Source organism: Gorilla gorilla, chromosome 6 (genome assembly GCF_029281585.2).
Source record: "Gorilla gorilla gorilla isolate KB3781 chromosome 6, NHGRI_mGorGor1-v2.1_pri, whole genome shotgun sequence".
In the NCBI taxonomy this organism is placed as follows: domain Eukaryota; kingdom Metazoa; phylum Chordata; class Mammalia; order Primates; family Hominidae; genus Gorilla; species Gorilla gorilla.
The window spans coordinates 125,828,325-125,854,949 of NC_073230.2; the positions used below are offsets into that span (position 1 = coordinate 125,828,325).

The 26,625-nt window shown below is 40.7% G+C and overlaps 1 protein-coding gene across 1 annotated transcript in view; it reads left to right on the forward strand.

The window, feature by feature from the left end:
* The first annotated feature begins 2,091 nt into the window (after positions 1 to 2,091).
* Positions 2,092 to 26,625, forward strand: part of CAPZA2 (capping actin protein of muscle Z-line subunit alpha 2) — a 56,665-nt gene continuing 32,131 nt past the window's right edge. The window contains exon 1 of the mRNA XM_004046096.5: positions 2,092 to 2,289. Coding sequence (XP_004046144.1) covers positions 2,251 to 2,289 — 39 coding nt within the window. The 5' untranslated portion in view covers positions 2,092 to 2,250. The remainder of the gene's footprint in view (positions 2,290 to 26,625) is intronic.

Consider the following 26,625-nt stretch of genomic DNA (forward strand, 5'->3'; position numbering starts at 1 on the left):
ACGTTTATCCTCGAAAGGACACCTGCTTTTTTCTGCATGTGTCAGCATGCTTCTCCTTCCTCTTCTCTCCCCAAATGAACCATCAGTTTTTCAATATCATAGCTTCTGTTTGCCGTCCATTCACAAAAAACAATGATTTGCACATTATGAACACCCAATAAATTACTTAATAATAGGGTCTTGCATCTGAACATTTATTTGATACTCTCACATTTCATTTATGTGCAGCTGTCAGATTCATCTTGCTGCACATATTTCTGATCATGTCATGTCACTGTTCAAAAGTTCTCAACAGTTCCTCATGGAATCTGAACGCCTATCTTAAACCCTAAGGCCTTACCACTGAAAATGTGGTCTCCAGATCAGGAGCACTGGCATCAGCTGGGAGCCCGTTATTCTACAGGCTGTATTCTGGAGAATACAGATTCTCCAGCCTCATGCCACATCTATTGAATTAACAACTTCGTTTTCACAAGATTCCCAATTGATTCATATATACGCAGCTTTGATTACATGTTTAATCTCTCATAAACTTCAAGCTTCAAAAGCAGGGTTGCTAGATTTAGCAAATAAAAGTAAAGTATGTCCAGTAAAATTTGAAAACAATGAGTAATTTTTTAGTTTAAGTATGTCTCCACTGCTTCATGGGACATACTTTTTAAAAGATTGCTTATCTGCAATTCACATTTGATTAAGTGTCCTATATTTAATATGGCAAACCTATTCAGGAGGGTAGGATCCATGTCTAACATAGCTTTGTATTCCCCTGGAATAGTACAGTGCCTTCCCCAACTGTTTTTGTTTTGTTTTGTTTTGCTTTTTGAGACAGAGTCTTGCTCTGTCACCCAGGCTGGAGTACAGTGGCGCGACCTCGGCTGACTGCAACCTCCGTCTCCCGGGTTGCAGTGACAGGGACAACCTCCGCCTCCCGGGTTGCAATGACTTCTGCAACTCTTCTGCCTCAGCCTCCCGAGTAGCTGGTATTACAGGTATGCGCCACCACACCCCGGCTAATTTTTGTATTTTTAGTAGAGACGGGGTTTCTTCATGTTGGCCAATCTGGTCACGAACTCCTGACCTCAGATGATCTGCCCACTGAGGCCTCCCAAATTGCTGGGATTACAGGCCTGAGCCACCGCGCCCGGCCCCAACTGTTCAATATATGTTTATTTAATGAGTAGAAAATGAGCTTCTTGAGAACGGAAGTTTCTCTTTTTATTTCAACAGTTTTGGAATACAGGTGGATTTTTGGTAACATGGATAAGTCCTTTAGCGGTAACTTCTGAGATTTTAGTGCACCCATCACCTGAGCAGTGTACCCTGTACCCAATACGTAGTAATTTATCCCCTCCCCAGTCCCCAAAGTCCATTTTATCATTCTTATGCTTTTGCACCCTCATAGCGTAGCTCCCACTTATAAGTGAGAACATAAAATATTTGGTTTCCCATTCCTGAGTTACTTCACTTAGAATAATGGCCTCCAGCTCCTTCCAAGTTGCTGCAAAAGGCATTATTTCGTTCCTTTTTATGGCTGAGTAGTATTCCATGGTGTATATACCCACATTTGCTCTATCCACTCATTGGTTGATGGACACTTAGGTTGGTTCCATCTCTTTGCAGTTGCGAATTGTGCTGCTATGAACATGCATGTCTAGCTTGCTTTTTTCCCCCTCAACACTGTATCCCCAGAGACTAACACAGTGCCCCGCACCCCGTTAAAGAACCAAAAAATATTTGTTGGATGAATAAAGGAGTATATCAAGAGCAATCTTTCAATTATGCAGAGGGTCGTGATGTGTATTTTAATGAAAGCCGACTATCTTCTCTAATATTTGAAAAAACAATGTTTAAAAGGCTTCTATTTGTACACCTTTTCACATTTTAGCTGGCAGAGTTCAAGACTTGATGGAAACATAACGAAGGGCTCAGAATGTACTCATTGCAGACTGAGCCCATATGGTCACAGTGGTGAGAGAACGCTGCACTCAAGATGCTAGCAAGCCTGCAGCAGGCGGCCCAGCGAGACACCGACCCCCGCCCGGCCACCAGGCTCCCGCGCACGCGCACAGCCGCGCTCAGTCCGCGAGGGCCGGGTCGAGGGAGGCGGGGCTCCCGGGACGCGCGTGCGCGGCGGCCTGAGCGGCGGGCCCCTCCCTTAGCGGGGGCGCGCGGCGCTGAGGACCGCACGGAAACGGGGAAGTCAGGTGGCCGCTGCCGCCGCCGCCGCCGCGGTTTGTCGCCAGAAGGAAGATGGCGGATCTGGAGGAGCAGTTGTCTGATGAAGAGAAGGTAAGAGTCGCGGGGGCGACGGCGCGGGCTGTCAGGAGCCGGCTCAGCCCGGGCGGGTGGGCCCGGAGTCTGGTCGCGGGGGAAGGGCATTGGCCCGCAGCTGGCCTTGCCCTCGGCTGCCCTTCCTCCCCCATCCTTACTGCGCCCAGTGCCTGCCCCTGTCCGTCACCCGAGGCCCCGCGCGGGGGCAGGTCTCTGCCGGGCCTGCTCGCTCCGCTCCTTGTAGGGTGTGTACTCCGAAAATAGGAAGCGGGAGCCGGGCGACGGCGGGCGGGGGCGCGGGCGCGGGGGAGGGCGGCGGCTGCCCAGGACCCTCTCCTGCTGTCGGGCCGCGGGGCCTCCGCCGGGGCCGGGGACCGGCGACCAGGGACGCAAAGGGGTTTGCGTCCGTGCCTGGGAGCGGCCCAAGGGCAGTGCCCAGCGCGGCGGCCTGGCCTGTGAGTGTAGCGGCGGGTGAGGGGAAGGGAAAAATCGCTTAGGAAGCAGACCTTCACTTCTCCCTTCTACTTCCCCCTCCTCAAAGCAAAATGCTTCCTTTTCTGAATCTCTACGGTTTATCCTTTTTTTTCCCTTTCCCCATGGAGGCCTCTCTCCCTCCTTCTCTCTTTCCTTTCGTGGCTCTAGCAGTAAGCTTTGCAGCTCCCATGTTCCCCAGGAGGCAGCGGAGTTGCTCACAAAAAGACGACCCCCTCCCCATAGTTGTTTTCTGCCCACGTTGGCAGCATCCCACCACCCCCCGGGGGTCGATTTGGTGGCACCTCACTTTCCTGCTATGACTTCTTCCGAAGAGGGGAAAATGTGCAACTCCTTTTACTGTATATTAGATGCTGTAACAGCAATGGAACCAGATGAACGACTTAAGTTCTCAGATATTTAAAACGAGAAATGGAATAATTCATTGAACTGCTGCTCTCTTAATTCGCCCCTTTCGTTTGGCTTTTGGGAACGTCCCATTCCCGAGGGTGGTGGGGTAGGGGAGAACCCTGCTAATTTTGACTGTTTCTCGGAAAGGACCCTTAGAAGTAACTGACAGAACATGGGAATGAGTTAGTTGCAGGGTTGGAAATGTCCACTTTTCGTTAAAGAGTGCTTCTTTTTTAAATTTCAAAGCAGTACAGCCAGTGCAGGAAAATACAGGTACATTTAGGTATGTTGTGGTGTTTAAGAAATCTTCATGTAAGTCTGAGGATATTTTCATTTAGGACCCTCTGCTCTAGATGTTTTTATATGCTGTGTTCTTGCACCGAAATAGAAGGTTCTGTCCCATTCCCAATGTGAATGGTCAGAAGTCAGCCTCATCTTTATTTTCGGAAATCTTTTTTTCTCTTGTGTTCTTCGGTGAAAGTGATAATACAACAACAAAATGGGGGCGAGCAACGTCTCCATAGCCCACAGACCCAGTAGGCAGATCCCTGTATCCACAAAAGTTGCTGTACAGTATTTAGTGTGTAATCTTGGTAAATAACCCTATATAGGTGACTGAAAGTGTACAGGAGTGCACAAACATATTTAAAATTGAGGCATGCTAAAAAGCTTAAAAAGAGATTGTCGTGTTTTTATTCTACCATTCTTAAGTGATGATTAGTAGCTCAAGTGGCTAGAAATCTAGCTGAAGAGAGACTACTCGGTGTGGGAGTTAATATAGACCTGCCATGTGTTGTAAAGGCCTAAAATAAAAAAGTTTTTTAAAAATGAGATAACAAGATGCCTTATTATCTGGCACTCTCAGGGCACTAAGCTTCATAAAGAGGAATGAGGAGGTTGTGTGTCTTAAAGCCTGTGCCGCCTAGTAGCAAAATGTTTTATGGTTAAATGAATGAAAATTCTAATTTGATTTTTGGTGTTTTGTAAGAATATTATGTAGATATTTTACATATAAATTTTATCACTATATTTACTAATTTAAAAACTGACAAAACTTTTAGGTTAAATTCAAGTAACCAGTAAAGTGAAATTTTAACGTTCTTGTCACTTGAGATATCTAAAGGTTATTTTCATTTTTGGGGGAGGAGGATGTGTCCAGTATGGGATCAGAAAACAGAGAGGACTTAAAAGTGATATTTTAATATTACTCGTTCTACTGCCTTATTGGTAATTTTCAAAAATAAGCTCTTAAGCTGGGCACGGTGGTTTGCACCTGTAATGCCAACTACTCTGGATGCCAAGGTGTGGAGGATCGCTTGAGTCCAGGAGTTGTAGACCAGCCTGATAACGTAGCGAGACCTCATCTCTAAAAAAAAATATTAAGTTTTGAATACTTTTAATTAAGTTTTTGAAATTTCCATTCTAGATTGCAAATTTAAGGACGAGAAGCTGTTAAGATGTGTCTAGTACCATACTTTATATATGCTTGGCTCAGTTAGATACATTCATTACTTAATTTGTTGTTGTAAGAGGTAGTTGTTCTATTACCATTTCACAGGTGAGTAGAGTGAGGTTCAAAAGCTTTAAGTAGTTCACCCAAGGACAGTCAAGATGAAGGTAGTATTTAAAGTTTGTCTTAGTCCAACGTTGATATTCTTGTGACATTATGCTCTCTTCTTTTTTTTTTTTTTTTTTTTTTTTTTTTTGATACAGAGTCCCACTCTGTCGCCCAGGCTGGAGTGCAGTGGTGCAATCTCGGCTCACTGCAACCTCTGCCTCCCGGGCTCAAGCGATTCTCCTGCCTCAGCCTCCCGAGTAGCTGGGATAACAGGCACATGCCACCATGCCCAGCTAATTTTTGTATTTTTAGTAGAGACGGGGTTTCGCTATGTTGCCCAGGCTGGTCTTGAACTCCTGACCTCAGGTGATCCACCCCCCTCGGCCTCCCAAAGTGCTGGGATTACAGGCGTGAGCCACCATGCCCAGCAGACATTATGCTTTCTTAAACAAAATTGATAAGAACCTCTTCTGGTTTTGTCTCTTCATTTTTAATTTGTTGACAGCTTATTTTGAAAAAGGAGAAACGTTGATTCTTCCTTAGACAGGGTCTCACTCTGTCACCCAGGCTGGAGTGCGGTGGTGATCATGGCTCACTGCAGCCTCAACTTCCTGGGCTCAAGCAGTCCTCTCACCTCAGTCTCCCCAAGTAGCTGGGAGTACAGGCAGGCGTGCCATGACACCCAGCAAATTTTAAAAAATTTTTTGTAGAGACAAGGTCTCACGATGTTGTCCAGGCTGGTCTCACACTCCTGGCTCAAACGATCCTCCCACTTGGGCATCCTAAAGTGCTGGGATTACGGGCATGAGCCATGATTCCTAGCCCTTTTTTAAAAAGTAATACCAAGCAAATAGTGTTAGGTTCTAAATTTTTGTCTTGATCATTTTAGAATAAAGCTTATTATTAACACATTTAAAGGTGTTATGTTACTGATAGGAAGCATTTTAGAAATCAATCTAGAATAATAGTTTTGTTTTTTAAAATCATACACAATTGCTTTTTGAGGATACTACTATGAAGTTTAATAACCTTTTCTCCTTTGGCCACTGGGTGAATGGGAAATAAATTTAGCTGAAGAACACAATGAAGTTCTTTAAAGCTCTTAACTTGCTATAGTGTGTCCCATAGACTTTTTTTTTTTTTTGAGAGGAGTCTCGCTCTTTCACCCAGGCGCTATCTCGGCTCACTGAAAGCTCCGCCTCCTGGGTTCACGCCATTCTCCTGCCTCAGCCTCCCGAGTAGCTGGGACTACAGGCGCCTGCCACCGCGCCCGGCTAATTTTTTGTATTTTTAGTAGAGACGGGGTTTCACCGTGTTAGCCAGGATGGTCTCAATCTCCTGACCTCGTGATCCGCCCGCCTCGGCCTCCCAAAGTGCTGGGATTACAGGCGTGAGCCACCGCGCCCGGCCTCCCATAGACTTTTTTACGTAGTTACAGAAACCCTAGGCCAAAAACAGTTCATTTTCATTCCTGGGTCAGCTGTATTGAACAGTAAAGCATTTTTGTGAATTTGAAATTGTATGAAATTATGGTGTAAGGCTCAATTGAAAAGACCCATTCCGAAACCTCTCTCTGGATGAGAGATTCAAGTTCCAGAAGGAATACACTTAGTTACTGATGGGAAAGATCTTTTTTCTTCCTGTAACCCTTTACCTCAGTGATTACAATAATCTATCCCATAGCTTCAACTTTTAGGTCTTTGCAGTTGTCTCCCAGGTACATAGCTGTAGCACTAACTTCTTTCCTGATTACTGGTCAGATTTTTATCTGCTATTCATGTTCACTGGAGATGGTTAATTAGGTATGTTCAAATGGAGCTTGCCTAGAAGTAAATTTATAAACGCCCATCTTCTTTCCTCTCACACAAAGGGGGGTATAATCTACTCTTGATAATTTTTCTCTTTATATCTTTATTCCCATTATTCCAGTCATCCTGGTTTTTAATTTCAGATTTATTCTAACTTTTTTTGGCCCCGTACCTTACAATCAACTGGTAAAAGTTGTCACTTCCATCGTCAAAATATGTATTATACAAATAACTTATGTCTTGCTTGAAAAGTTAATTCATTTATATTAATACTTCGTTTATTATCTCTGCATTGACCTGATTGTTAAATAATGTTTGGTAACAAAATTTCACTGTACAAACAGAATGCAACTTGATTATACTTGTTCTGTGCCAACAGTTAAGAAGTAAAGTCAAGAAAAATGTCTCATATCTGTTCTTTCCCTTCTGTTATATTTGCCACTGTTAGGCTTTTACTAGAAAGTTTCTAGACTAATCCCTCCTGTTTCCTGTATCTAAGCCATGCTTTACTTTGTCATTTCTCTACTCTCGAAATTTTAGTGCCTGGATCCTCCATTGCCTTTACAAGGAAGCCAAGCTCTTAAAATGGTATTCATGGCCTTGTATTCCATTTTAACCTAAATAGTTCTGACATTTTCAATACGTATTGTTACTTAATCGTGCTGTGAATTTAGAGAGACTTCAGAGAGCTGCATACTAGTCCATTTCTCTCTCTTTTTTTTTTTTTTTGAGACAGATTCTCACTCTGTCACCTAGGCTGCTGTGCAGTGGCACGATCTCGGCTCACTGCAACCTCCGTCTCCCAGGCCCAAGCAATTCTCCTGTCTTAGCCTCCTGAGTAGCTGGGACTACAGGCACACACCTGCGTCCCTAGCTAATTTTTGTGTTTTTAGTGGAGACGGGGTTTCGCTATGTTGCCCAGGCTGGTCTGGAACTCCTGAGCTCAGGTGATCTGCCAGCTTTGGCCTCCTAAAGTGCTGGGATTACAGGCGTGAGCAACCACGCCCAGCCACTGGTCCATTTCTAGCACCTCAGATAAATTATTTAATCTCTCAGCCTCAGTTTGCTCTGAAATGTTAGAATGTGGTAGTAAGTACCTTCTTCATTAAGTTGTTGTAAGTCTAAATGGGCTTGGCATGTAGTAAGCACACAATAAATGGTAGTTATTTTTCTCTGCTCATGACTTTTCATCTACTTTGAGTGTTGGCACTGCTCCCAGGTCTGTCCCCTTTTTTGAAACATGAAAATCTCAGTCATCTCTCAAGATTTAGCTTAGATTACACAGCTAGTTTAGCCTCTCATCTGAACTCTGCAAGGGATCGTTAGTATTAAATACAATTTTGCGTAATAGTTATTTGCTTACCGTTTTTTCCCTTTTCCATTGGAATTCCTAAGTGCAGACATAATGTCATCTTTAGCATCTGTTGTTACTCTACCATGTGATGAATAGGATGGCTGTACCTGCAGTTTATATACTTCTCACTGAGTGACTGGCTTCAGAAATTTTGTGTATGTAAAAACAATATAAGCTGCCATTGTATTTCATAATATTAATGTAAAATTAGAAATGTTTTTATTGGCTGGGCGCGGTGACTCACACCTGTAACCCCAGCACTTTGGGAGGCTGAGGCAGGTGGATCACCTGAGGTCGGGAGTTTGAGACCAGCCTGGCCAACATGGTGAAACCCTGTCTGTACTAAAAGTACAAAAAATTAGCTGGGTGTGGTGTCGTGCACCTGTAGTCCCAGCTACTCGGGAGGCTGAGGCAGGAGAATCACTTGGACCCGGGAGGTGGATGTTGCAGTGAGCGGTGATCGCACCACTGCATTCCAGCCTGGGCAATAGAGCAAGACTCCATCTCAAAAAGTTTAAAAAAAAGTTCTTATTATTGAGAAGGTAAACTCAAGCAGAAAGCTATTAATGTGGACAATATTCATTCCTAATTCTATTCTATAGATAAATTATGTTATTTCACCAATAAAGTGTAAAAACTTCTGTTGCAGACAGGAACTTGATAGCAGCTATAGCATTAGTGGAGTTTTTCAGACTTTGCACATTAAAGTAAATTTGTAGTAAATTTTCAGTGCATTTGGGAGCCATTTTTGCATGAGTAGTTGAATAGATAGAATAATTGCATGTTAGTGTGAGAATACAGATATGAAAACACTTAGAGCAGAGAATCTAAAATAATTTTTAAGGTTGAAAAGCGGGATGGCAAAACTTGGATCTGTGGTTCCAAGCTATGACCTAAAAGCCTAATCAGTCACCTGAAGCAAAAATTTGTTAAAGTTATTATAGCAATAATTTGTTAAATAAGAGATGCATGCATATCAAAGAAAATGGGGTCTTTGTCTTCTGAAAACCACTCTCTGACAGGTTCCATAAAAATACCCATGGCTGTTTCAAAAAAGTATTTCATAAATTTTATTTTGAGGATTAAGTATAGTTTTTGCATTCTTGCTCTTACGACATATTTACATGTGTCACTATGCATCTAATGGCTGAGAACTTTTCTTATACATTCTAATTCGCAGTGTTTCTACTGGAAATGACTTTTGAAATCCATTTACCTCCATCTTCATTCATTTACTAAATATACCATATTTCACTGATTTCAGTACTGATACTTTTTTGTATTTTAAGATCTCTGAAATCAGGCTGCATTGTACAATCAATGGGTTGTAATATTTCATTGGTAGCGTTTTTCCTTTTTTAATGGTACATAAAGTTATGCATCTTATATTGATTGTGAATCAGGATAGGCAAGGATATAGTTCAGTAACAAAACTCCTAAAATCTCAGCACAAGAGTGTTGAATGTGGAGGCTTTGTACTGCATCTCATTCATTCCATGTATGTCTAGCGTGGGTTAGCAGAGAGCCCTGCTCAGGGAAGTAATTTAGCGTTCCAGTTGGTTAGAGAGCTTCCATCTAAACTTTTTTCTCAGTCACTGCAGTGGTGGGAAGGAAATGGAATGAATTGCACACTTGTTTTTTTTGTTTTGTTTTGTTTTGTTGAGACAGAGTGTTACTCTGTCACCTAGGCTTGAGTGCAGTGGCACAATCTCGGCTCACTGCAACCTCCGCCTCCCGGGTTCAAGCAATTCTCCTGCCTCAGCCTTCCGAGTAGCTGGAAGGAGCTCACGTCACTTCTGCTCAGATTTCAATTAGCTAAAGCAAGTTACGTGTATAAACCTAATTTCAGAAAGGTCAGGGCAGAAGAGGAGAATTGGAATATTTGTGAATAGCAGTAATGACAGCATAGATTAAGTTTTAAATTCACTAAAGTGTAGCGATCACCTGGAAGGTAGATACAATGCAAAACTAGATTCGAAGAGGAATTGGGCATATGTAATATACATACTAAATTGGGTCTAAAAATTTAGAAGATAGAAAAGCTACTTCTGCCTAGGGGTATGGTAAACATCAGTTGGGGTCAAGCTCATACCAGAGAGCACAACATAGGGAAAAATAACAGGAAAGTGGGAACAAGCAGACAGTGAGTTTTGTGTAAAAAGAATTCAGTTAAATAGTTGAGTGTCTACTCTATATTTGGTACTTTTACAATAAGAGATGCAAAGGTGAATTGTGCTGTTTAACAGCTCACTGTCAGGGTTTTTCCATCTCATCAATCTTGACAGTTTGGGCCAGATATTGTTGGGCAGGTGGACATGCTGTGCATTGTAGGGTGTTTAGCAACATCCTTAGCCCACATGATATGCCACTACCATAACCCAGGCTTACCAATCCAGAATGTCTCCTGGTGGACAGATTCACCCCTTGTTGAGACCCATGGGTCTAGACAGATAAGAGCTGGTAAGAACAGTTGAGAACCTGGCTTAAGTGGACTTCAGGACCTGGTTTAAGTTCGTCCCACAAGAAATGGAGGAAAAAAAGATCGCCAATAGATTTTAGAGTTGGAATCAAGAAGACTTGATAAATGAATATAGGGGAAAGGCGTGAGTCAGAGAAAACTGTGAACATTAAAGTCTGGATGACTGGGAATTGGTACCACTAGTAACAACTGGAGAACACAGGAAAGAGGATACACAGCTGGGAGGAATAATGGTGAATTTAGTTTTGGTTGTACGGAGTTTGAGATGCTAGTCATTGTCTATGTGAAAATGCCTAGCAGATACGGAGATAGAGAAACAGCTTGGAAAAGAGGTCAGCTCCAGAGATTATATAGAGATTTGAGAATCCTCTTTTTGTGGGTTAAAGCGAGATGGGATAAGCCCTTTAGGACAAAAAGCTTAGACATGGGAAAGAGGAGAGGGCAGGAAGTGTATACTTTATACTTTGATTTGAGGAATAAGAAGTGAAGAGAGACCTAAAGGTGAGGAGAAACCCTTGAGGTCGAAGTGTTACCTATTGATAGCTAGCACAGAGTAGGTGCTGAGGTTACAGAATGTGACGAGAATTTCAAGAAGGAGCAGTGCTCAGTGTTGCAGAGATTAAGGAGTATGAGATTGAAAAAAGCCTTTGGATTTAAGAGAAAGGAATGAGAAACAAATTATACGTACTCTATGCCAGGCACTTTAACATGTATTCTCTCTATTAATTGTCAGAATAACCTTGTTATTATCTTCATTGTACAGACAGGAAACTGGTGCAGTTAAGGCTATTTAAGTGGTGGACTAGGGATTAGTGGCCTTCAAGAGAATAATTTTACTAGTGTTTGGAGCAAGTAGTGGAGAGACATAAGCCAGATAACTGGAGTCTATAATAAAAAGTATGTATGTATTTTTCCTTTTCCAGAAACGGCGTTTCAGTCTTGTTTGACTTGTAAACTACTCATCTTTGGATAACCAGACTCAAGGACTTTCTTCTCTTCTTTTGTATCCTGACATATCTCTGCTCCCTAAGCAATTTGTACTTATCTTTGTTATAACATTTACCAGTTTTAATAAATTTACCTGTTGTCCTTATTTCCTGTGTTCTTCAGGGCCAGGCCTTTTGTCTTCACCATCTTTGTAATTCCAGTAGAGCGCCTAGCCTGTATTAAATCAGTGATTTTCAACTCTGGCTGCACATTCGAATCAACTGGAGAGTTTATAAACAAAATGAACGCACAGGCTCCTCTTGTGGGTGAGGCCTGGAGTGTCTGTAATTCCTTTTTTGGTGTTGTTGTTGTTGTTGTTGTTGTTTTAAAGCTTCCCAGGTGATCTGAATGTGCAACTAGGATTGAGTCTCACTGTATCACTGTATTAGGGGCTCAATAAAGTTGACTAAAGGATGAGGAGTGGAGACAGTAAGTACAAATTATTCTTGAAAAAAAATTGGTAGTGAAACAAAAGAGAAAAATATGTATTACTACTTTGTTTTTTCCTGCTATTTCATTTTAAGAATACTTTTTTTTTGTAAGAGAACATTCTAGGGTGTATAAGGGAAATGATTCAGAAGGGAAAAGGAAATTGAAAACGTAAGATAAAGAATAGTTTACATAACTTATTTTCTTTTAGTTGATGATAATGCCTACTTTGGATTCATGGGTTTCTTCATATTTTAAATAAGTGGTAAAAACATATTTAAAGAAGAATCAATGTTGAGTTCTTTAGATGACCCAGTTTCAGGTTAAGTGCTGTGGGCCCTGTTTTTAATTACCAATCAAAATGATAATTATAAAGGAAAAAAATTTAGAGGAAAACTTATTAAAACAAATTACCACTCTTGAGTTTACCCATATTAAGATAAATTCACCTGACACACAGACATGTGATAGTGATCACTTGGTCATAAACTATTTAAATGTCATAAAGTTCAAAAAAGTGGTTTTTTTCTCCGATTTTACCTCTAATTCTCAAAAGACATAGCTATTTTTTAGAGAGCTGTGAAAAACAACTTCAAATAATTCTTTTAGTTGAAGTGGAAAAGTGCATAGTGGCTCCTTTAATTTTACTACCAGTGTCTAAAGCAGTGACCCTTTTTGGTGTTACATTTTCTTGAGAATCAAGTAAAACCTATAAGTCATTTCTCAAGAAGACTAGACACTTCAAATTTTACATCTGAAGTCCCTTATAGGGCATGGGTGCAATATCTGGTCACCTTTCAGAATCACGTGGAGAGATTTTCTAAAACATAGATTTCTAGGTCCCCATTCTCTGGAGATAGATTCACTGGGTCTGGAATAGAGGGTGGGAATCTGTATTTTTTCCAAGCTTTCCAGGTGAGTCTGACCGCCGTTCATATCTGAAAAATTCCTACCCTAATGTCTCCTTCCTTGATCGTGACGGCCCATACCATGTGGAAATTATAGGGGCTCTAGGTAGGATTCTCAGATAAAATACTGATGCCTCAGTAAATTTGAATTTAAGCTAAACGGTGAGTCATTTTTAGTATAGCTATTTCCCATAGTAGTGTACCTTTGGACTGCTGGAGAGTGCAGGGTCCTTTGCCTCTAAATTTAATGGCTCTAGATGGCTGTTTGGGGGTTTTGTTTTTTGTTGTTGTTTTTTGGTGGTGTGTATGTGTGTACATGTATGTCTGTGTGCTACCATGCACATACATTGTCTGCTTTTTATACTTTCATCTCCTTTAAACCTTGCTTAAGGTTTAAAAAAAATTTTTTTAGTTTTTGTTAGTTTACCATTTTTATAGCTGCTTTGGTGAGGACTCTATTTCCTGTTAAGGAATTGTTTTCTTCAGACAGTTTTAAAATCTGGAACTCAAGTTTTACCTTAGTGTTTGAAAACATGTTGCCAAATGTTCAGCAAAGGCACTAGAACAATCTGGAGACTTCATGGACATAAGCAGGTGAAGTAACATTAATTTTGCCATCTATTTCTGTAAATTGTGGTAATGATTGACAACCCACAGTAAACTCTCACGTTGTATCCTCATGTTCTAGATGGTAATTATAAAACTGAAGTAGCACTGCCAATTGCTTCTGACTTCCAGTAATAAACACATCTTGAAGAGGTGACATAGGCTGAGGGAACCCAGTCGCTTCCACTTGTGGTACTTCACCATGGAGCTTGTCTTTGCTTGAGAAAGGTACATTCTGTACCATTAATGCAAAGAGTGACACAGTCAAGGATTGCAAGGCAGAAAGATACATGTGAAGCTTATGTTCATCCAGCCCTCCTTCCCTTTGTTCCCTTTCCCTGATAAGTTTTTCAGTCTTATTCAGCAATGTAGGTGTAAGATTGTACATTTCCAAATTCCATATTCCAAGTATCATAGGCCATTAAAAGTACTAGATGTTTTGCACTCACTACTTTTTCTGAGATATCACTCAAGGCCAAAGGCAACAATTCAAAAACCTGCTGATACTTGCCTGGTTCATCAGGGTATCCCATAATGATACCAAGGCTTTTGATCACAGCTTCTCCTATCAAATATGCTTTACCTTCCATTTAAGGAGGACCAGGGAGTTAGGAATTCTCTTGAGGAAAGTAAGGCACCACTACTCCACAGGATTTAGCTACAAGTAGTGTCCTTTTTGGGTCTTTGTGACTCACCTCTTCCCATCACTGTGGTAAATGTTCGGCTTCTGCATGTGTTCGTCCGACATGATGTGTGAATGCCGTAACACCAGTTAGTATCACTTGCCTTGGCTCTTTATCTGGCCTCTTGATCATACTAGAAAGAATGTGGAGAAGCTGATTTTTCTTTTTAGATTCAAGATGTAGGCATGTTGTATACAATCTGAGGGCATCAGTGTCTCTGTCTTTGCCAGCAGCATGTCAAGTGCAATGTATAGCAAGCAATATCCAAGCATCAGCAGAAGGTGTTTTTCACTGCAGTCAGAGACACTTCTGATCCTAAGCAACATCTCCTGACACTTGACAAAAAGAAAGTAGTGCATAGTGGAAAGCAGAAGACAGTTTCCTGTGGGGTTTATCAAAGTGAACTGTGCTTTTACTTGATGGAGAAAACAGCATTCTTTCCTTTCTCTCCTAAGGGAAGGGACTGGGGAATTCTCTCTAAGAATAATGGAATTAGGCTGGGCACGGTGGCTCATGCCTGTAATCCCAACACTTTGGGAGGCCAAGGTGGGTGGATCACTTGAGGTCAGCAGTTCGAGATCATCCTGGCCAACATGGAGAAACCCCGTCTCTACTAAAAATACAAAAATTAGCCAGGTATGGTGGTGCTCACCTGTAATCCCAGCTACTTGGGAGGCTGAGGTGGGAGAATCACTCAAGCCCAGGAGGTGGAGGTTGCAGTGAGCGGGGATGGTGCCAGTATACTCCAAGTCTGGGCAACAGAGTGAGACCCCATCCCTCCCCCCACAAAAAAAGTGGAATCAACATTATCTGGTTTTGAAAGATGAATATCCTTTTTTTTTTTTCTTTCCTTGCCTGAACTGTTTATGACTGAAGTCTGTTCATTTTCTTCAGAGTCTTGTAGGGATTCCAAAGAAGGTTAAATGGAATCACAAACTACCAAATGGCAAAGTGTTCATTTTTGAGGATGGCCATTTTAGGTCTTCTAATTTGCTCCATCAGAGACCATTTCTCACTATTTAATAAATTAATTTTATCTTCCCAATTTGTGTACTAATAAGGAGTTCTCTACACGTTGAGGAGTAGAAACGAGTGAAAGAAGATTGCCTAAAATTGATATAAGAGCTTCTAATTCATTTTCTTTCACTCCACTAGCAATATCCATAAAATCTTTCCCAGTTACTTGATCACTTCCAAAGTCTCAGTAGATTTGCAATAAATTGGAGGGTTTTTTTTTTTTATTTTTTGTTTTTGAGACAGGATCTTGCTCTGTCAGCCAAGCTGGAGTGTAGTGGCACAGTCATGGCTCACTGTATCCTTGACCTCCCAGGTTCAAGTGCTCCTCCCATCTTAGCCTCCCAAGTTGCTGGGACCACAGGTGCTCACCATCATGCCTGGCTAATTTTTTTTTTTTTTAATTTTTTGTAGATACAGGATCTCACCATGTTGACCAGGCTGGCCTCAAGTGATCCTCCCATCCCAGCCTCCCAAAGTGTTGGGATTTTACAGGTGTAAGCCATGGCACCTGGCCAAATTGGACGTTTTAAAATGTTTATGTTATCCCGTAACTCAAAGTTCTGATCATTATTTTCATCTGAGGTGTTTATTGATGTAAACTTGCATTCTTCAATAAAAATTCAGTTACATAGAAGTTTAGAGGCCGGGCACGGTGGCTGATGCCTGTAATCCCAGCACTTTGGGAGGCCGAGGCGGGCGGATCACGAGATCAGGAGATCGAGACCATCCTGGCTAACACAGTGAAACCCCGTCTCTACTAAAAATACAAAAATTAGCCTGGTGTGGTGGCAGGCACCTGTAGTCCCAGCTACTCAGGAGGCTGAGACAGGAGAATGGCGTGAACCCAGGAGGCGGAGCTTGCAGTGAGCGGAGTTCGCGCCGCTGCACTCCAGCCTGGGTGACAGAGAGAGACTCCATCTCAAAAAAAAAAAAAAAAAGTTTAGAGCACTCAAGAGGTTTGACTGGCTCCTGAATTTCAGGGCTCAGTTTCTAATGTTTTCGTTCCTATGAAGGAACTTCATTTTCTGCAGCCTTTGTCAGGTTGGCTCAGATCTTCCTTTGTTAAAATGTTGTTGTATGTCAACCACTTCTCTCCTCCCTTCACATCCATTGGCTGATAGGAAACTAGATAACCACACTTGTAAATTTATGTCTGAGATAAAAATAATATTATCTGTGGAGAATCTCATGTTCTCTTCTAATGTTTAGACTATATGTCACCTTATTTGCTTTCTTAAAACATGTTTTTAAGTATCTGAATTCCTTGCTTCCTGTGTGCCTTGATATGTCCCCAGTTACATATCTTAAATTCAGGCTTCACCGGTAAGGTAAGTGAGATCTTGTTTTAATTGCCTCCTCTTCATTCCATTGGTGAGGGAGGGGTTCTTGCCCTGGAATTGGGAGGTTGACAGAACATACAAAACCTGACACTGGACAGATGAGATTGACAGCAGTTTATTAATCACAAATACTCAGCAGCCCAGGAGAGAGGAGACAGCACACCACGCAGGCCCACATGGGAGTTGTGCTTGGGAACGGAGTGAACAGTCAGGGGCTGTAGGAGGCAGACTCCCAAGAGGGTGGAGTGATCCCTGGTTCTCAGGACGTGATCCATTCATTGTTTGATAATTCCAAGGGCTGGCCGGGACCCAAAGCTTGCTACTCAGAGATAAGAAGGAACTGTGTCTGTTCCCTGTGATAAAAGATCGTTTGGCTAGGGGACCTTATCTGTGGGAGCAGAGTGAGGAGAACTTGCAGTTAGGCCATTCAGGGCTCTCCCTGTTTTCCTTAAGTGTCAAGGCACACGTAATATTGAGCCTTAATTTTAGTCTTTAAACCGCAAGTCTCAATAGTGCTAGCCAGTTATCAAAGGTATGTGCTAATGATTGCTGTACTAAATAATATATCAAGAAGTTTTTAATAGTATAATTTGATCTTAGAGTTTTCCTTTCTGTATGACCATTTCTTCTGATACTTTGCAAAGTTTAAGATATTCTGCTGCTGTGTGCAGTTTCACCACAGTAGATAAAAGATGGCCAAATCATGTATATGAAGTGATATGGCAAGAGGAAAGACAAGAGTTCTTGTTTGAGAGACCTAATGGAGTGATAAGGCTCCAGTTCTGTGTATATGTGGGATGAGAAAGAATGGATAGGTTGTAGGAGCTAGAAAGTGGCAGAAAGATTGCAAAGGTAGTAATAGCCATTATTTGAGTGCTTGCTCTGTGCCAAGCACTTTTCTAAGTGTATTATCTCATTTACTGCTAGTGAGGAAACTGAATTTAGTTTGCTTCAGGTCATGCAGGTAGTAAGCAGTGGAGCTGTAGTCTGAATCCCTGCTTAATGTTATTTAAGAGCTTTTGCTGTTAACAGTTAATATTTTACAGCCTTAGAAGAGCCTTATATATCATGCTAAAGACTTTGAACTTAATCTTGTTGGCATTGGGGAACCATCGAGTGATCTTGACAGGGAAGAAAAATCAGAATTTGCATTGAAAAATACCAGTCTGGTGGCAAGGTGGAAAATGAATTTTGGAGAAAGATGAGGCCAGAGGCAGGACAGCTTTATAACAATCCAGAAACAAAGTGCCTGGGTCCGAATAAAATGGAATGGAATCAAATAAAAGGGGAATGAACTTGAGCAAGAGACACTCGCTGATCGTGTGACTGACTGTAGGAGAGAAGTGCGGAATGATTTCTAAGTAGTGGCAATAATTTTATCAGAACAGAAGGCAATACATTTGAATGAGAAGTTCAAGATATCTTTGAGGCATTTTGATGGAGATCTCTAATAGATAAATTATAGTTAGAAAAAGGATAGGATCTTTGTCTTGAATGAGGTTATGATAGGTGTGTACATTTGAGAGTTACTGTGTGGTGATGATGGAAGCAATGGAAATGGATTACCTAGAGATTTATTTTGTTCCTCACAAAAGAAGCGTCATAGAAGACTTACGCTGTATTGGGAGGCAGCTATGTAAAAAGCTGAGGACTTCATCCAGAGACTTCATTCAGATCTTAATTCTGGATCTCTGTTTTCTCTTTCATAAATTAAGGGTAATATCAGCTATATCAGAATAATCGTAGATAATATTTTATTAGGGCCTGAGGTATAAGAGTTGAGAAATAATGATGCATGTCATCTCCCTTAGTTTTTACCTTTGAAAACTGAGGTTTACAGAAGTTAAAATAAAAACAAAATCTTGGCTACAGATCATTTGCCTTTACTTATGTAAAGCCCCACATCTTAACTGCGCATTGCCACCATCTTTCTCTCCTGTGTTGCTATTACTGGTGTTTGAAGTGAGCAGGGTCAAGTGGAGGGGGAAGGGTGACATCCCAAGTAAGAAGAAAGGATGTTGATGTATGGGAAGTGAATACACTGCAGACAACACAGTAATACATGGGCATAAGCCACTCTTGAACAGTGTAGGACACAAAGAAACTAACATATGATCACTTGAAAATGTCTGTATTCCAGGTCTATATTTAAGAATATTGGCCAGGCGTGGTGGCTCACACCTGTAATCCCAGCACTTTGGGAGGCCAAGGCTGGTGGATCACAAGGTCGGGAGTTTGAGACCAGCCTGACCAACATGATGAAACCCCATCTCTGCTAAAAATACAAAAATTAGCCGGGCATGGTGGCACGTGCCTGTAATCCTAGCTACTCAGGAGGCTGAGGCAGGAGAATCACTTGAACCCAGGAGGCAGAGGTTGCAGTGAGCGGAGATCGTGCCACTGCACTCCAGCCTGGCGACAGAGCATAACTCTGTCTCAAAAAAAAAAAAAAGAAAAGAATACTGGGACTGTGCTAATGCAGGCATACTTCTTATCTACTGCTATTGCTGCTAATAATAATAGCTAATATTATTTATTCACCCAAGGTCACATCGCTAATGACTAGTAGAGGTTAGAAATCCAGCCTGGGTCAGTCTGGCTCCAGAGATCATACTGTAAACCATTACACCAAACTGTTTCTTTTTATTAGGATAAGTTTTTGTGATTTTTGAATGTAAATTATTTGAAAATTAACAATCTATCTACAGCAGCAGTCCCCAGCCTTTTTGGCACCAGGGACCCATTTCATGGAAGACAATTTTTCCACAGGGGCTAGCGGGGTGGGGATGGATGGGGGAATGTTTTGGGATGAAACTTTTCCACCTCAGATCATCAGACATTAATTAGATTCTCATAAGGAGCGCACAAACTAGATCCCTCGCATACACAGTTCACAATAGGGTGTGCATTCCTATGAGAATCTCATGCTGCTGCTGATCTGACAGGAGACAGAGTGCAGGTGGTAATGCTTGCTTGCCCACTCCTCACCTCCCTGCTGTGTGACCCGGTTCCTAACAGGCCCCAGACTGGTACCTGTCTGTGGCCTGGGGTTTGGGGACCCCTGATCTACAGAATTGCATTAGTGATAACTCTCAAAATGTTCATTTCATTGAAATACTACATTCCCTCACCATTTTGAATAAATAGGAATTTATTCGTGCTTATAGATTTATTCAACCTGTAATCAGTAGCTACTGAGTACAGAGTATGGGACGGAGGAAACAGATTCTGCCTTGAAGGGAGATTAAATGTTTATTCAGCTAATATTTGAGGGTCTGCTATTTGCCAGGCACCATTCTAAGCACTCAGATATGGGAGTATATAGGCAGTTTCTCCCGATCTGATTTTTTTTTCTTCCCAGACTAAGTCAATGCTACACTTTGAGGATTTTGAAAGCAGAGGGCCTGGAAAGTTGGCCAATTTTTTTTAAAGTAAATGAAGGTAAATATGTTTAACCATAGATGACATATCAAAAAAGTACTCATTTGTCTTGCTTTATTATAAAGTCTAAACTAGAACAGTTTATTTTTGAGTTTCAAAAATCATGAGTTGGTTCAAATAATTGTAAACTTACATTTTAATTAATCAGAACTCAAGTAATTAGAATCCTCTATTTAATCCAGAATTATTTAACTTGATTTTATAAGGGGATGATGGCTCATTGTGAACTGCAGCAATGCCTACTAGAATTTTTTTTTGTTTCTGTTTTTTGAGAGAGAGTCTCACTGTGTTGCCCAGGCTGGAGTGCAATAGCGTGATCTCAGCTCACTGCAACCTCTGCCTCCCGGATTCAAGCAATTCTCCTGCCTCAGCCTCCCAAGTAGCTGGGATTACAGGCACCTGCCACCGTGCCCAGCTAATTTTTGTATTTTAGTAGAAACGGGTTTTTACTGTGTTGGGCAGGCTGGTCTTGAACTCCTGACCTCAGGTGATCCACCCGCCTCGGCCTCCCAGAGTGCTGGGATTATAGGCGTGAGCCACTGTAACCTGCCTTTTTTTTTTTTTTTTTTTTGAGACAGTCTTGCTCTGTCGCCCAGGCTGGAGTGCAGTGGTGTGATACGGCTCACTGCATCCTCCCAGGTTCAAGCGATTCTCCTGCCTCAGCCTCCTGAGTAGCTGGGATTACAGGTGTCCAGTACCACACCTGGCTAATTTTTGTATTTTTAGTAGAGACAGGGTTTCTCCCTGTTGGCCAGGCTGATCTCCAACCCCTGAGTTCAGGCGATCTGCCCACTTTGGCCTCCCAAAGTGCTGGATTACAGGCGTGATCCACCACAGTGACCATGGAAAGTCTTTAAAGTCAGTTGGTGAGGAGGATTAGAATATTAATTTGCTTTCACATTACTTACATGGATATTTTTGTAGTGTTAACCAAAGCCTCTATTAAATTCTAGAATAACATCACTTCTTGTTGCCTGCTAATATTATTGAATATTTAGGTTGAGGAAGTCACATTCTTAACAATTACTACTTGAATGATGACTGCTAACTTCTTTTTATCCATATAACAGTATAATAAAAAAGAAATAGAGCCCTATCGCACATCAGACACAAAAATCAATCCTGGACAGATTGAAGAACTAAGTACAAAGAGCAAAACTTTAAAGTTAGAAAAAATACAGGAGAAACCATGCAACCTCAGAGTAGAGAAGGAATTTTTTTCCCCAGTCTTTAAATACTTGACTGTATTCAGGGCATTCTTTTACAAAACTACAGTACAATTATCAGGCTGGGCACGGTGGCTCACACCTGTAATCCCAGCACTTTGGGAGGCCGAGGTGGGCGGATCACGAGGTCAGGAGATCAAGACCATCCTGGCTAACACGGTGAAACCCCGTCTCTACTAAAAATACAAAAAATTAGCCAGGCGTGGTGATGGGTGCCTGTAGTCCCAGCTACTTAGGAGGCTGAGGCAGGAGAATGGCATGAACCCGGGAGGCAGAGCTTGCAGTGAGCCGAGATCGCACCACTGCACTCCAGCCTGGGCAGCAAAGTGAGACTCTGTCTCAAAAAAAAAAAAAAAAAATTACATCGCTAATGCACCTTCCCCTCCACCCCCGCCCTGGTCCAGGATCTAAACCAGAATCACATTGAATTTTGTTGTAATGTCTCTGGTCTTGCTTAATTTGGAACAGTTTCTCAGCATTGTTTATTTTTCATGACCCTAACTCTTTTGAAGAGTACAGACTGATTATTTTGTAGGCTGTCCCTCAAGTTTAGTTTGTTTCCTGATAATTAGATTCAGCCTATGAATTTTTGGCAGGAGTGTCACAGAAGTGATATGTTCTCAGTATATACTCTCAGGGGGCACATGATGTCAGTTTTTCAGTTTTTCTTATTACTGTTGATAACTTTGATCATTTATTTGGTAAAGGTGGTGTATGGCAAGTTTCCTCAATGTAAAATTACTATTCTTTAGTAATTAAGTGTCACCTGGAAAGATACTTACAACCATGTAAATATCCTGTTGTTTTATTATTCTGCCCACCAACTTTAGCCTCCCTTGATGATTTTTTGCTTGCAAGAATTACTGTGGTGGTCACCCAAGGTGGTTTTCTAATTCAGTCCCTCCTTTTACATTTATTAATTGGAATTCTATGATGAAGGGCTTTTCATTTTCCTCCATTTGTTAGGTTTTTTTTATGCCAGTAAGGACTCACAGATTCTTGTTTTATTCTGTGGGTTACCATTCATTACTACCATTATGGAATGGGTTGCTTGAAGAATTATTATTATTATTATTATTTTACAAAAAAGTAAGCCCATAAGAAAAACAACATACGAAAAAATATTGTTTGACAGTAATACGTTTGTATTGTCTCAGACAGTTGATGGGCAGAAATTATTTTTTTTCTCAGGGCTCACATGTATTTTGGATATTTTTTGAACACCCCAATTTTATCTTCTGTATAGGTCACTTTATAGTGACTAGTGATGTGTGCTCTTCTACAAGAAGCACAATAGAATGGAGCATATTTTTTATGTTATATTTGTTACCTGTGTGTATATTTCATACCACGTAATATTTGGAATCAAGAGAAAAAATGTGATTTCAAGATTTAACTCAGGTTATACTTGAATCTCTATAGGTTAACTTTTCAAAACTACTCTATACTTCTTGATGTGATTGTTGTGAGGTATGCTGGTCAGCTGCCAGGGACTTTATCATGGAGGGATAGAGTTAATCTCCCACCTGTAGCCGCTGGTCCCCAACAAAACCATGCCCCGAAAATCCAGAATTAGATTAGAAATAAAATAAAACTAATGACTCTTTCGTGATTTTGACTCCAGTTTGTCCAGAATTGACTTTGAAGAATAACATGTGGAGGAAGATGGTGGATAAAGAAAAAAAACATTTAGCAGTGGGCCTAGAAATGTATCTAATAACTCACTAGATTCTTTTTAAAAAGCTGTAATTCCCAAGGGTAAATAGGATGTATTCACTTAACCCCTCCATGTTTGTTAGATAAACTTTAAGGAAATACATTTGTAATTATTTTCACAAATTCTACTCTTGGGACCTACCTATTCTTGTTAACTGGTATTTTTTTTCTTTTTTGCATTTAGAAATGAGCTAGAGTAAATAATTTTTAAAATTAAAGTCAGCGAGGAGAAATGTTGAGTCTGTAGCAATGGATAACAATTACCTGGATGGTTGAACAATATCTTCTTAGGAAAACAGTCAAAACTTTTACTGTGAGAGACATCCTTTCTTTTGTCTAGGGCCTGAGAAATCCAAAGGTCAGATTCTTACGTTTTGAAATTCAGAAAGAACCAGATTAAAGTATTTCAGGCACGGCTGGTTTAATCCACATTGTGTTTGGGGTTCTCAGCCAGTCTGCTCCCTTGACCTCCCAACCCTTAGTGGTACTTTTGACCCACCATTCACTTTGGATGTTGTGGAAGTCCAGTAATACCTTTTGATTACTGTGTACATTTAGTGCAACAGCAAGGGCAAATAAGTTCATAGGATAAAAATGCAGTACAGATCATTTTTGCTTTCTTGGTGAAAACCCAAAATAGAGCTGACAAAAATTCTAAATGGTATATTGCCTTTTTTGGAAACAACTAAAATTTTTAAAGCTCAACTAGTTAAATGCATTACTAAATATGCTATATGTATACTGCTTGCTATCAGGAATTTAATTTAGCCAGTTTTATAGGTAGTGTTTGTATAAGTCATTAGGAGTATTAAAAATAATTACCTCAAAATTCTAAAAGTATTCTGTTATCACATTTTTAATTTTTGCCTGTGATAGTGATCAAGACTTCAGTATAAATACTTCCGAACAACTCCTTCTCTCAATAGGAAGGGGATGGGGCAGAAAGGGGATAAGGAAATGAAGATATTTACGTAATCATAATAGACTCCAGTGTATGTTTGGCATGCACAATGGCCTATACCCTACTCTCTCCTTGCCTTTTTAAAATTGCTATTTATACTTTACATTTTAATAGTACTCTTAAATGTTTTAGAAGCAATATGTTTTGAAAACACATAAAAAATTTTATTTTTTCAATTAGCATATAATGAGTACTCTTTTTTGATGACTTTTAGCACATGTATAGATCAATGTAATCACTACCAAAATCTAGATACGTACTAGTACAGTTCCATCAACCCCAGAACTGTTTCTTTTTCCCCCTCTCATTTCTCTGTTTGTAGTCAAACTCTTCCCCTTCCCCACCCCTCAGCTTCTAGCAACCATCCATCTTTTCTTCATTGCTCTAATATTGTTTATTTGAGAATGTCATATATAGGGAATACTGTAGAGTTACTATGTAACCTTTTGACATTGACTTATTCAGCATAATGCTTTTGAGGTTCATTTCAGTTGTCACATATATTAATGGTTTGTTCGTTTTTATTGCTGAGTGATATTTCATTGTGTAGATATACCACGGTTTATTTGTCTGTTCACCCATTTATGGACATTTGGGTGGTAGATTATTTCCAGTTTTGAGCAATTATGTGTAAGTTTTTATATGAAAATAAGTTTGCATTTCTGAAGGGTAGATACCTAGGAGTGGGATTGCTGTGTCCTGTGGTGTGTGCTTGCTTAATTTTATAAGAAATGGCCAAACTGTTTTCCATAGTGGTTGAATGATTTTGCATTTCCACAGAAATGTATGAGAGTTCCTGTTCTGCATCCTCACCAGCACTGGGTGTTATGTCCTTTTTATTTTAGCCATACTATTAGGTATGTAGTAGTATTTCGTGATTTCAGTATTCATTTCTCTACTGACTAATGATATTAAGCATCTTTTTGTGCACTTATCTGTCTTATATATCCTCTTTGGTGGCGAAGTGTCTACTCAAGTCCTCTGCTTACTGTTTTCTTACTTTTGGAGTCTTGAGGGTACTTTATATATTCTGAATAAAAATCCTTTGTTGAATATGCAGTTTGATAATATTTTCTCCAGTTTGTAAACTTGTCTTTTCATTCTCTTAACAGAAGTCTTCCACAGAGCAGGTTTTACATTTTGAATAAGTCCAGCTCACCAGTTTTTTTTTTGTTGTTGTTGTTGTTTTTAATGGATCATGGTTTTGGTATCATGTCTGTGTGTCGACAAAACACCTATGTTTTTTTTTTGTATTCTCCCATTCAGCACAACAATCAACACAGAACACTTCTGTGACCCAGTGTTTGGTGGGGAGAGGTGGGGGTCCCCCACCAAAAATCAAGCAATCAGTTCTACAGTGGACACCAGCTGGGTGTCATGTAATTTAACTCCAATACCATCTACCTGGAGATAGTCACATCCCACAGGTGGAGGGCTGAGTCCCCAAGATTGCTCCTTCCCCCACTTCAGACACCAGTCACAAGTCCGGGCATTAGGAACTTCTGACTGACCAGCTATAGATCCAGATTCTCACAACCCCCTTTTCGGGTTCAATAATTTGCTAGAGTGGCCCACAGAACTCAGGGAAATGCTTACTTACATTTACCAGTTTATTGTAAAGGATACAGATGAAGAGATGCATAGGGTGAGGTATGGAGGAGGGGATCAGAGCCTCCATGCTCTCCCCAAGCACACTACCCTCCAGGAGCCTCCATGTGTTCAGCTCTTCCGAAGCTCTCCACACCCTCTTTATGGGTTTTTATGGAGGCATTATTATGTAGGCATGATTGATTAAACCATTGGCGACTGGTAATAAACATAACTTTCAGCCCTTCTCCCCTCCCTGGAGTGGAGGTTAGGAGGTGGGTCAGAAGTCCCAGCCCTCTAATCTTGCCTCCTCTTTCAGTGACCAGCCCCACCCTGAAGCTATCAGTCAACATTAGTTTGGAACACTAAGAAGTTTGAAGCAGAATCTATGATTGATGTCAGATACCAGATAGATAACAAAAATATGATAAGATGATAACAAAAATGGTATTTAAATTAGTGCTTACCAAGTAATTTAGATCATTTACTCTTCCCAAAAATTCTATGAGCTAGTTACTATTTTATATGCACTTTTTAGGTGAGATAGCTAAAGCAGAGGAGATTAGGTAACTGTCAGTCTGATTCTAGAACCTAAAGTTCTATTAATTACAAAATGCTGCTTCTCAAGTTCAAAACTACAAACATTCCCTTTGTCTTAAATAGACGTTTTCTAACCTTTTGAAGGCCTTGTCATACATGTGACCTCTAACTAGGAACATCTTCATTCTAGCCATCTATACCTTTTTTCCATGTTTCTCTCCTCTGAAAATGGTATCTGTGCTTAGATACATGTACATGCACACCTAACACATACACAAACATACACAGCCATTTCCTTTTCTTTCCATTATTTTTAGTTTCTACATCAAAGCAATGATAGTGCTATCAAAGTGGTAGATATAAAAATAAATCAAGGCTTTGTTTTTGCCAAGGATGGTCCCTTCATACAGTGAATACTTGAATGTGCATAAAAATCACCTGGAAATGTTGTTGAAATGGTGTTTCCCAGGACCTGTCTCCAGAGATTCTGATTCAGTCAGTTGGTCTGGGGCCAATGAATTTGCACTTTTGACAAGGTGCTGCTGAGGCTGCTTGCTTAAGGACTACACTTTCAGGGACACTACCTCAGCTTATTCACAGGTACCATGTAGTGTGATTGGATGGCTCCTATACATAAGGTGCTTTCACTAAACTATTATGTTGGGCACATCATCTATCCTCTCAGATATATTTTCATTAGTGATTAATCTCTTTATCAAAATAGGCTTTATTCTCTTAAAATATGCCTGTTAGCACACCTGTTGATGTTTAATCTCCTACTTGTCTTTGAACTAAGATTTCCTAAGATCTGGTCAGGTCTCCTGTTAAACCT